Here is a 12,401-nt window from a genome sequence, read left to right as displayed (position 1 = left end):
TTAGTCATGCCGGCCACATGACCACGGAAACGTCTTCGGACAGCGCTGGCTCTTCGGCTTTGAAACGGAGATGAGCACCGCAACCCTAGAGTTGGACTCGATTGGCTTTCGAGCAAGGGAACCTTTACCTTTACCTATATTGTATATTGCAAGGATGTTGGCTACTAGCCAATGGCTAGATATCTCTGTACACAGAGACACACTGCCCCAATACATGTAGGATCTCTGTCAATGAGGGCAGGGCTGTCTGGTGTCGCAGTGCCCTTGTTTATAGAGCTGCCATTCACTCCTATAAAGAAAATAATTTATATGGGATAAAGTTGGGTGCATTCAAAGGCATCATTAAGGCAATGGATAAACCTGCACCCTTTCTCTGATGATAACATAAATTCACAATCAAGCTTGCTCCTACGTGTTTTTTTTAATCTCTTCATATGCTGCGTAGATATATCCTGGGTTCTGGTCTTGGTCACACTGGAACGAGTCAAAGGTTGACAACTGCTTTAAGTACATCCACACTTTAATAACATAAAAAGCAGAAAGATGGGAATCGATATGACAGTCCCTCTGACAGTTTAAAATGATTGAGGTTTTTTTTCCTTCCTCAGGTTGCAAAAATACTACAGAGGGCCAAAGTGTGTCGTCATGGCGACCCAGGTTGTACAGACGAAGACAAGCTTCCAGGAGCATCACTCCTTTGAGATGTCCAGCTCAGTTCACCACACATCGGAGACCACCAGAACTGTAGGAGGCAAGTGTCCTGATGACAACCTCCAGAAACTCAGAGACCCCGATATTTTGTGGTCATTTGCAAACTGTAAATTAAACCTGTTAGTGGTGATCCAGTGAAAGGTAATATAACTGAGGGCCAAACAACACATTACAGTGGAGGTCTCTGCTTTGCTCCCTTGACATGTAACGTAACTATGGGGGGGGGGCGAGTTGATGGGGGCTGTGCCTCTAGGAAAAGGGAGTTTAACTTCCACACGATTTCACCCATCAAAACTGCCCCCCCCAGCTGATTTTCATTCAGTAGAGGGGGAAAGATGGGCACAGTACAGGTCCCGTCCTTTTTTTAACTTGCCCAGGGCTTTAAGTAGCTGCGTTGGGGGGGATTTCTGATAGAGAAACATAGAGATAGAGAAAATAAATCATTTCCCCAAGGAGGTTGTCCCCATTAAAAGATCAAAAACCAACCCCCCACTCCAGGTAGCTGCTTTTTGAGATTAAATTACATATAAGGGGATCAAATCACAGATCCCCCCCCCCAACATCACAAGTAGTTTAATTTTAAGTCCCATAAAAAGGAATAAGGCTTAAATCTATCTTCATGATACTAAGTATATAAGATTATGTTTATTAAAATATTTATACCCTGCCTTCTTATTACCAGAAGGCAGCTTCTAGTAATAACGAAAACATTAAAAAAACAAAATAGCAGACACCATCCCCACAAACGCCTTGGCAAACAAAGATTCATCTGCTCCCCATACGATCCTTATCTAAACCAAATATCATAACAAAATAAACCACTTAGTTTGCCATTACCCTGAATCTATTATAATGAAAGGATCTGTGTGTCCATCTGCCTGTCCGTCCATCCATGGCAGGCATAACTGATCAGAAATCTCATCCCAATCTCGTCAGATCTCAGAAGCTAAGCAGGGCAGACCCTGGCACGTCTTTGGATGGGAGACCTCCAGAGAATACCAGGACCAGGAGGCAGAGGCAGGCCATCAAGCCACTTCTCCGAATGTCCTCTGTGCCCCAGTAGGAGTTGCCAGAGGTGACCATGACTTCCAGGCATGGGCGCGCACGCACGCACACACAAATGCAAAAATACCCCCCTCTGAAATAAACCTAGGAGTCTCAAAATTGGTTACGAACCTCAGGATGATGATGGGAGCTACAGTGTCCAAAACGAAAGGAACTGGAACATCCTGTACCAGGTTATCTCCATGATGGGCAACATATAGTAGGAGAGATTTTAAGTAACTTGTCATCTGTATACAATTAGTGACTTATGTATCCATCTGTGGATACTTAAATCTGTGGATTGGGGCTACATGGACACTATACTACTACTACTACTACTACTACTACTAATAATAATAATAATAATAATACTTTCAATTTATTAATCGCTTTCCCAAGTGGGCTCAAAGCGATGTACAGTAACACATTTTAGACAGGGGACTAACAATGTTCATAGGGGATAGGGAAGACAACATATAGTCATTTAATTGCACACGCTGTCACTGCACGGTGTAAACGTCTTCTGGCTTGGCTCAGTCATTTTCTGAACGGCTGCTTGTAGACCAGGCTTCAGGACCCGTATGTCACATCGTCACACTGCCACCGCCTGGCCGGAAACATCCACTGCAGGGATTTTTGTAGCCGAGAAGTTCTTCCGCCTTTTTCTGACCTTGACCAGGACGTCCCGACCGTCAGCTAACACCCTCCCACAAGGGAGATTGGTGTGCCCACTCTCTCTAAGGAGTGGTTCCCACTTGGCCACATTGAACCCCATTTGCCACGTTGATGCCCACTCGCCCATCCTTGATAGATCCCTTTGAAGTGCCTCACAGTCCTCCCTGGTTGTCACCACCCTGAACAACTTCGTGTCATCTGCAAATTTAGCCACTTCACTGCTTACTCCCAACTCCAAATCATTAATAAACAAGTTGAAAAGCATTGGACCAAGTACTGATCCCTGCGGTACCCCACTGCTTACCTCCCTCCACTGAGAAAATTGCCCATTTATACTTTTACCTACCTACCTACCTACCTACCTGGAATCACTTGGACTGATCTTCATGACAAATTTTCCCAAAATATTACATCATTTGTCATATAACATAAAGTTTAGTGCCTACCATAGCAAAGTTGCATTTACAAAAGGTTATTAGATGTCCCACCAATGTAATATTAATGCACTTCTTGAACATTTATAACCAAGACAAATCAATTTTATATTACCATAAATACAAAGGGGGGGGAGCATCCTTTTACTATTTTGATATATTATGGGGAAATATTGACTTGAAGTCCTCCCCCTTTCTGTTCATAAGATTAACAAATGTTTGCTGCTATGCTACTATTAAGTATATTCTAAGTTGCCAACCAGGATAGGAATGAGGGGTTTAAAACAAGACTAGGAAATGTAGGGGAAAGGACACAAAAATCAGAAGGCGGGGAGGAGAGAGAAATGAAGGCAGATCGTGAAAGGAAGAGAGCAAAATGAAGGAGGAAAAAAAGTAAGGAAAAGAGGGAGAGAAGTTAAGAAGAAGAGGAAGAAAGCTTTTATTTTGCTACAACACATTTACAATAACTGACATTTCCAGTGATTGGTTTGCCTGAACTTCCTTCAGGTTATGGTGTAGAAAATATGAAGCTGTTTTATACCCAGTTAGAGCATTGATTTATCGGTATCAGTATTATCTACTCTAACTGTTAGTGTGCTTCATTCACGTAGCCTACTACCCAATCCTTTTTTAACTGGAGATGGTAGAAATTGAAGCTGTGACCTTCTGTTATTCAAGTCAGGTGCTCTGCCCCTGAGTTAGATATAACAGTTAGACCCAAGAAGTTTAAACAAAACAAAATGCCCTTTCCTTTATTCATTTTTGAGTTGCGTTCTTCACCCACTCCCAATTAATGAAAGAAATATAAAACTGTTTACTTTTTTCATACTTCAGGAGCAGTATTTCAGATTTCTGTAGAGGGGTGGGGGTAAAATTCTCAACAAGGTCTTCCTCTTCAATATATTAAACTGCAAGGAAACAAGAAAGCATTGCATACTGAGCATTTGCTGTGGTTACATTTATTTACATCTCAATACCAATAACGATGAGGAGCTGCGGTGGCTCAAGTGGTTAAGATTATATTAGTATTAAGATTATAACTAACCGGATTGTTTAGATAACATAAATATATGGAACATTACCATGAATAGAATGCATAGCTTGTAACTGTTTGAAAAGTTTTGATTTATTGTTGAATGTATTTGATAATTATTGTTGTTATTAAAAAATAAATAAAAATATTTATAAAAAAAAGTGGTTAAGACGCTGAACTGCAGGCTGGGAAGGTCGGTAGTTCAGCAGTTCGAGACCCGAGTGTGCCGCATGACGGAGTGAGCTCCCGTCTCTAGTTCCAGCTCCTGCCAACCTAGCAGTTCGAGAGCAAGAAATGGCAAGTAGATAAATAGGTACCACTTCAGTGGGAAGGTAACAGCGTTCCGTGCGCCTTGGTGTTTAGTCATGCCGGCCGCATGACCACGGAAACGTCTTCGGACAGCACTGGCTCTTCGGCGTTGAAACAGAGATAACCCTAGAGTCGGATTCGACTGGCTTTCGAGCAAGGGAACCTTTACCTTTTTTACCAATAGCGATATGATTATTACAGCTCTATCAACATAGTTCTGTTACCGTTTACTTTAAGTAAAAGTCATGCCTACCTCCTAGGCCCCTTTATTATTTTTTTCATACACATAACTGCATTTGTTCACGTTCATCCCGTATTCCCATGGGCATCCCTCTCCACCCATACCCCATCCATCACTAATTCCATCTGGACTGTAGACTCTTCGGAGCACAAAACTACCTGCTTATATTAATACCAAATATCATCAGCACCAAAGAGTCTGAGAAGACAATCCAGAGATTATTATGGCCATACTCAAAGGAGAAGAATGACACTTGGAAATAGAATCCTCAAAATAATTCAGTGAGATGCTTGACAATGCCATATATCCTTTTTGAAATGTGCTTTAAAATCTGGACAGCAAATTTTGTGTGCTTTTTGGTTACAGAGGAACTGGTTTCTAGAGAGTCTTCTTCTGTCGTGGAGTCCTTCAGCATGGTTTCCCACTCCTTTGAGATCCCTCAAGGAGAGAGCATCCCAGAATTTTTGGAGAAACCTCATCCCCTGACAGCTCCTGTAGGTAAGCGGCATCCTGATAATCGTTTTGTTGACAAGAAAACAGAAATACTGTCTCACCTTATATTAGAAAAAAATCACTGACCGTTTACTTCAATCAGACATCAGTCCTAAATTAACCAATTTTACGGAGAAATGGACCCCATTCATGGAATATATCTTAGCTTCGGATTCTCAACCCGAAAACTCTTTATACTTAAAATTACTAGACTACTAAACTTTACCTCTTTGACCATACTGCAATGCCTAGTTGTGACATTATTATGATATAATTAAATGGGACACACGCTATTACTTCTTTGCATTAGCTCATTTTTATATTTACCTAAACACAAGGGTTATAGGTACTAAATTGAGCTTGTTGAGAACAAAGTAAAACTACTAGTACCATATTGTTTTGCAAACTATGTATGCTGTTTATGCTGTTCTGTAAGTTTAATACTACTGACTATTACTTACTTTTGTGAAAAAATTAATAAAAATAATTTAAAAAGAAGAAGAATCCTGGCCAAAAAAAAAAGATACATGAATGCCAGAAAGCAGCCACGAGAATGGTTGGCTGAGCAAATGAAACAATTAATTTAGTACACCATGAGTAGTAAAATATATTTTTTAATCATTTGATAATTCTCCACATTTACTGACAGGCGACAAAGCTGTATTCCGAGCCAAAGTGCAAGGCAATCCGAAACCTAACGTAACATGGAAAAGAGAAAGTGGGATACCCATCAAAGAAGGATCAAAGATGTTTTTTGACAGCATCAATAAAGAGTATGTCCTAAAGGTAATTTGTACTAGTAGCCCTTTAAAATCTTTTCGACTGACTTTTCTCCTTCATACAATACTGAAGCATTTCTTCAGCAGTGATCTTTAGAAATGCGGTTTGCAATAGTATTGTTTAGTAGTGGGAGCTCAACAAAAGGGCCAAATCGCATAGTGAGGTGAGGTAAACACATGACGCATGAAGCTGCCTAACAGAATCAGACCACTGGTCCATCAAGGTCAATATTTGTGTACACAGACTGGCGGCGATTCTCCAGGATTTCCAGTAGAGGTCTTTTACATAACCTACTACCAGCTCCACTTAACTGCAGATGCCGGGGATTGAACCTGGGGCCTTCTGCTTGCCAAATAGATGCTCAACCACTGAGCCACAGGCCTTCCTATTTGTAAGACCAGGGCTATTTTTGGGCAGGAACGCACAGGAACGGCGTTCCGGCTGGCTCCCGAGTTGGCCACACCCAGCAGGAATGCATTGGCATAACAGACCACACCCAACAGCAGAAGCTCATTAGGATTGGCTACATTAGGGGTGTGTGGCCTAACATGCAAAGGAGTTCCTGCTACAAAAAAAGCCCTGGGTTTTGACAACAAACAAGGTAAACAGAATGATGGGTGTGGCCGGATGACCACACTTCTGGTAACATGGGGGTGCGGCCTAATATGCTAATGAGTTTCAGCTGTTAGGTGTGGCCTGTTATGCTAATGAGTTCCTGCTGGGCTTTTTCTACAAAAAAAGCCCTGTGTAAGACTAAAACTTTCACTCTAGAGCCACTGTCTTCATTGGCGAGTCTCAGCGTGATGGAACGGTGACAGATTATACTGCATTTAGATGTCTTAACAAGCTGCGATTAAACGGCCATTCAGCACGAGCACAGCTTGTTTGCTGCATTCATACTTCCCTCCACCTCCTAAACACAGATGCAAAACTTCCCACTGCGATCAACCTCTAATGCACCATGACGTCAAGGTGTTTGCATTTGAACATCAAAGTGAATTGGAACGTTACCAAACTAGCAATTTTCGCACTGAGCTCTGCACACAGAAGAAAATAGAGAGGTGGGAGTAGTGAAGGGAGCATAAGAATACAACGAGTAAGCCGTGTTGGTGCCTGCTTGTAGTTAATTTGCAGCTCACGGCATCTGAATGCTACCATAAGGTGGGCATCAAGCTTCTGCCATCATAAGTATCTTATGGCAATGTCAACAGTGCTCAAATTGCAGAAAAGATGTAGGATAGCCCTACCATTGTTTAGTGACAATCGCATTCAGTAATATTTTGAGAAGGATAGAGCAGGGACCCTGACCTGAATGGCTGATCTCATCAGATCTGAGAAGCGAAGCAAGATCAGCCCTGGTTAGTACTTGGATGAGAGACCGCTGAGGAAGTCCAGGGTGCTGTGCAGAGACAGGCAATGGCAAACCACCTCTAAATGTCTTTTGCCTTGGAAACCCTATGGAGTTGCCGTAAGTTGGCTCCAAGTTGATGGCACTTTCCATCCATCATATACACGGCTGCCAGTCTCCAGGTGGTGGCTGGAGATCTCCTGGTATTACAACTGATTGCCAGGCAAGAGATCAGTTCACCTGGAGAAAATGGACCTTTGCAAGGTGGACTCTATGGTGTTATACTTCATCGAAGTGTCCCCCCCCACATAAGAACATAAGAGATGCCAATGTTGGATCAGGCCAAAGGCCCATCTAGTCCAACACTCTGTATCACACAGTGGCCAGAAATACCAATGCCATCAGGAGGTCCACCAGTGGGGCCAGGACAGTAAAAGCCCTCCCACTGTTGACCTCCCACAAACCCTGCCATCCTCAGGTTCCACCACCAAAATTTCCAGGTATTTCCCAACCTGGAGCAGGCAACCCTAATCACAGACCAAGGCTATGGCTTGGTGATCATTCATTGTCTCCCTGCCTTTCCCCTCATAATCTGAGCGCTGAATTTTCACCAGAGCTGCTTACAATGTATCTTTTTCCCAAATATGATTTTCTCTTCAGTTGCTTCCACACGGCGACAATTCTCAGTGGAGCTTTCATTGCCTCTGCGTACGCTGCAACAGCAGCAGCAGCAACCGAGCAAGCACATGGCGATCTACTCCACACTAGGGATGGGCATGAACCAGGAAAATGCTGTTCAGTTCATGGCCCTGCAAACCCCATTGAAAGGGACCACAGTCCCTTTAAATGGGGTTTGCAGAAAGCCCAAAAAACATCTGAAGTCACTGTTTGGGGCTGTCTTCTACAGTCCCTTTAAAGTGTAAAGGGATTGCAAACCAGAGTAAAAAACAGCTGTGTAATGAGGAGGAACTCCCTGCCACACAGCTGTTTTGGGATGTATTCTGCAGCCCCTTTAAAGTTTAAATGGGCTGCAGAAGACAGCCCGAAACAGCTGAGTGTCAGGGAGAGCCTCCCCATCGCTCAGCTGTTTTTGCAGCTTTTGTGGAGAACAGAAAATGGGTTTAAAGGGACTTGGAGTCCCTTTAAACCTCTGTTTTCTGCTCCATCCACAAACCACCATGAACCACTCTAAAAGTCTGTGGACGTTTGTGAGCCATGAACAGGCTAAAATTCATCACAAAATTTTGCTTTATGGTTTGGTTCGTGCCCATCCCTACTCCACACTTTGCTTGCTCCAGCTGCCCATGGCCATAATTCCTCCTGGTCCCACTAGAAGGCTTTTTCAGGATTTTAGAAATCTGTAATTGGCATTTCAGTATAGAATTAAACCACGGTAATATATCAATTATTGATCTTTAAAGAGCCCTCCATTGGTGGCATACTGAATTTGCTGCACTGAAGATGAATTGACTACTTAGAAGGATTCCATGTCTAGTCAAGGCATTTTAAGAGCATCTCTGCAGGAACTCCTTTGCATATTAGGCGACACACCCCTAATGTATCCAATCCTCCAAGAGCTTACAGAGCTCTTCTTACAGGGGCTACTGTAAACTCTTGGAGGATTGGCTAGATTAGGGGTGTGCTGCCTAATATGCAAAGGAGTTCCTGCTACAAAAAGAGCCCTACATACATACATACATACATACATACATACCTACATACATATATGATTGGATAAACCTTCAGTGAATGCTTGGGTGGAACTGGGATGTTGCATCAGCTAAGTATGTAGGAACTACTTGGGCTAGCCAGATGATGTGGATCTGTTTTTGTCACTAAGTAATTCCTTTCAGGGCCAAAGTAGATGTTATGATGGGAGATCCTCTCCTCAAACCATTATTTGCTCCACATGGGAGAATATATAGGTACCTTATCCTGGGACTGTATTTTTTTTGTTTGTGGGGCAAATAATCACCCTGTGGCAAATTTGACTGGGGGGGGGGAAGCGGTGCAGAAGAAGGACTTAACCCCTCTTATCCCCGTGCCACAGCCCTGATCCGAATTATACCAAGTGGCCCATTAACTGATCTATCACAACTTCTAATTTGACTTTCAGGCAACATAAATTGAATACAAGATATTTAGTAGGAAAGTTATGTTGGCTGCACAAAGTCTGTACGTATTGTTTGCTGATCCTTTTGTCTGGGTTCTTCCTGTGCAGTTGGAGAATGTCACCCCAGATGATGGAGACAATTACAAGTGTATTGTTTCCAATCCCCATGCTGACATCATCTACACTGTGTCCTTGAATGTAGCTGAAGGTAAGCACCAAATAAGACTTAGGCGTAGTCATCACCTTGCAAGAACAAAAAAGCTCCCTCGACTAAAGGACAGAAGAAAAAGAGTTGTTCTTTTATACCCTGCTTTTTTCTACCCTAAGGAGTCTCAGAGTGGCTTACAATTGCCTTCCCTTCCTCTCCCCATGTCAGATCTCCCAGTTAAGACACTCTCCACAGCACACTTAAGCAGTGGTAGTTTATTTATTTATTTTATTTCACTTATACCCCGCCCTCCCCGCAAGCGGGCTCAGGGCGGCTTACATAGGCACAACTGTGCAATAAAATACAACAGGATTACAACAGTTAAGGCACCAAGGGCAATAAAAATGGGACAAGTTAAAACAATTAAAACAAAAACTCGCATCTTGCAAGATACGTTAGGACCTAAAATACTCCCTATTGTATATGTATATGTATTATTGAGATATGTTTACTTCAGGAAACAGGCTCTGTGTCAGAACTAACAAAAGACGTGGGAAAATCCTCTATTATAGGTAACACAAACTACACCCCACATCTCATGCTTACATCATCATTCAGCCCCGAGGTCACTATGGCAACCCTGACAGATATACGGTGCCTTATCTACAGCCTAGCCTGGCAGAGAAGACTCCAAGGCCAGCTCCTTTGGGAACCAGCGGTGGGGCACAGCTTAAGGAACAGTTATGGCTTCTACAAGTGTCCATTCTAAACACCCATGCACTCAAAGGTTTTTCACACATACATTCTGCACAGATTCTGTGACAACATTTTAGTACTTTATTTTGCGATACATGCGTTTCTGTATTTTCTTCTTTGATCTAAGTTTTTTTCCCTTGTTTTTTCACATCTTGTGCCAACCCTTTAACTTCTTTTAGAATTTAGGTTGTTTTTTTAATTAATTATCTGTTATATCTTTTATTTTTAAGGTCAAGAAAAGATGGATTTCAAAAAAATGTTGAAAAAAAGGTAAAATGCTTCTTTCCATCGCTGTACTTTTTCTCAAGAAGATTGCACTCAGACTTTCCCACTAGCATGTTCCAGTATAGTTGCTAGCAGGACTATTTTTGGGCAGGAACGCACAGGAACGGAGTTCCGGCTGGCTCCCGAGTTGGCCACGCCCAGCAGGAACTCATTAGCATAATAGGCCACACCCAACAGCAGGAACTCATTAGGATTGGCTACATTAGGGGTATGTGGCCTAACATGCAAAGGAGTTCCTGCTCCAAAAAAAGGCCCTGGGTTTTGACAACAAACAAGGTAAACAGAATAAGAAGCAAAAGGTGGGTGTGGCTGGATAACCACACTTCTGGTAACATGGGGGTGTGGCCTAATGTGCTAATGAGCTGTGCTGTCAGGGATGTGGCCTAATATGCTAATGAGTTTCTGCTGTTGGGTTTGGCCTATTATGCTAATGAGTTCTTGCTGGGCTTTTTCTACAAAAAAAGCCCTGGTTGCTAGTAGGATGCTGGGTCGATGCAGAGTAAGCAGGAGACTCATCAACACGTGAGTAAGAATATAAGCATTATTCACTGCCATTAATGAGGAACGCAAACGATACCAGAATCGATTTTACATAACTACTTATTTAAAACATTTTTGCTACCCCTCAGCCTTCCGAGGTGGATTACAAATAGAACACAAACCGCTCATTATACTTTTCTCCTGCAGTTTTCTAGTCTCTGTGAGAAAATGTACACATTTTCCCTTAAGTACACAGTGAGCCCTTAAGTACACATATAGATCCCCAACAAGGCAAATAATATCCCCTAAGACCATTACAGGTCAGGAATATTGTGCATGGGAAGGCTGAAGCCCCTCTCCACCCATGCCATGGTCCCAATCTGAATTAGTGTCTTGCATACTTGGGAAATGAACTCCCTCACACCAGGTATCTGACTGTCTCAGTTAAAATCAGGTCAGGGGAATCCAGAAACTGCACATTACAAATTGTAATATGTAGTGTGACCCTGAGACAATGGAGTTATGAGCAGACTCTTCCCTATAGAACGCAGTAGATTCCGTGGGGGACCAAAAGAGGCAAGGTCAACTGCAACTCTGGCCATCTCTCAAACCAACTGAGCAACTCTGCCTTTCTATAAGTAGTAAAATCTTGGCCCCATGACTGTTGGGGAAAAAATTGGACCCCAGACTTAGGTACACAACCTAAGCCACACAGCTCAGAGTATTCATAGACAAAAAGAAAGGAAAGGTGGCAAAACATATCTGTATCTAGAAAGTAAAGCACAATGGACTTGGGAGGAAGTTGTCTTTAGAAATCCAAACTAGTTTAATTATCATTGAACCCTAGAAATTTATTTTGGTGAGGATCTGAAAATTCGCTCAAGAGCTCTCCTCAGCTTAGTGAATTCGTGGAAACGGCTATTTCATCTCATACATGCAGGGGGGCCCCAGCACCAAAGAAAAAAGAGAAGAGGGTGGTTGATGAGAAAGAAATGCTGGAGATACTCTCCAAGGTACCCAAGAAGGATTTTGAGAAGGTCTGCATGGAATATGGATTCACAGATTTCCGAGGGCTCCTTAAGAAACTGAAGGAAATGAAGAAGAAAGTAGAAGTTGAGGTAAGTGATGCCATCAAGCTTTGAAATGCTGGGTCAACATATATCTCTGTTTATGAGTACATCATCAACACACAACAAACCTTTATTGGCTTAACAACAGCAGCATAAGAACATAAGAACATAAGAGACGCCAATGTTGGATCAGGCCAAAGGCCCATCCAGTCCAACACTCTGTGTCACACAGTGGCCAGAAATACCAGGTGCCATCAGGAGGTCCAGCAGCTTTAGGTACAGAGGCGGTAGGCACGCAAAACAGTTAATTCACTACCCCTTCTGCCGAAAAAGAACTTCTCCTCTTATACGCTCTGTAAAGGAAGTTTGCCACCTCTCCGATGGTATCAGCCCAGTTTGAGGCTAGAAGGTTAGCAGTATAGGGCCGAGGTGATAAACACGCAAATCCTGATAGAATCTACAAGACAGAAGTACATGGTCTG

At 42.6% G+C, this 12,401-nt stretch overlaps 1 protein-coding gene across 1 annotated transcript in view; it reads left to right on the top strand.

Moving 5' to 3' along the window:
- The first annotated feature begins 645 nt into the window (after positions 1 to 645).
- Positions 646 to 12,401, top strand: part of IGSF22 (immunoglobulin superfamily member 22) — a 63,534-nt gene continuing 51,778 nt past the window's right edge. Inside the window, exons 1-6 of the mRNA XM_015412894.1 lie at positions 646 to 751; positions 4,814 to 4,945; positions 5,589 to 5,725; positions 9,289 to 9,388; positions 10,315 to 10,354; positions 11,790 to 11,967. Coding sequence (XP_015268380.1) covers positions 646 to 751; positions 4,814 to 4,945; positions 5,589 to 5,725; positions 9,289 to 9,388; positions 10,315 to 10,354; positions 11,790 to 11,967 — 693 coding nt within the window. The remainder of the gene's footprint in view (positions 752 to 4,813; positions 4,946 to 5,588; positions 5,726 to 9,288; positions 9,389 to 10,314; positions 10,355 to 11,789; positions 11,968 to 12,401) is intronic.

This window comes from Gekko japonicus, unplaced genomic scaffold (assembly GCF_001447785.1).
Source record: "Gekko japonicus isolate JY-2015 unplaced genomic scaffold, Gekko_japonicus_V1.1 scaffold1453, whole genome shotgun sequence".
Classification (NCBI taxonomy): domain Eukaryota; kingdom Metazoa; phylum Chordata; class Lepidosauria; order Squamata; family Gekkonidae; genus Gekko; species Gekko japonicus.
Note: the sequence above shows the minus strand (reverse complement) of the source record. Positions and strands in the feature narration are given on the sequence as shown.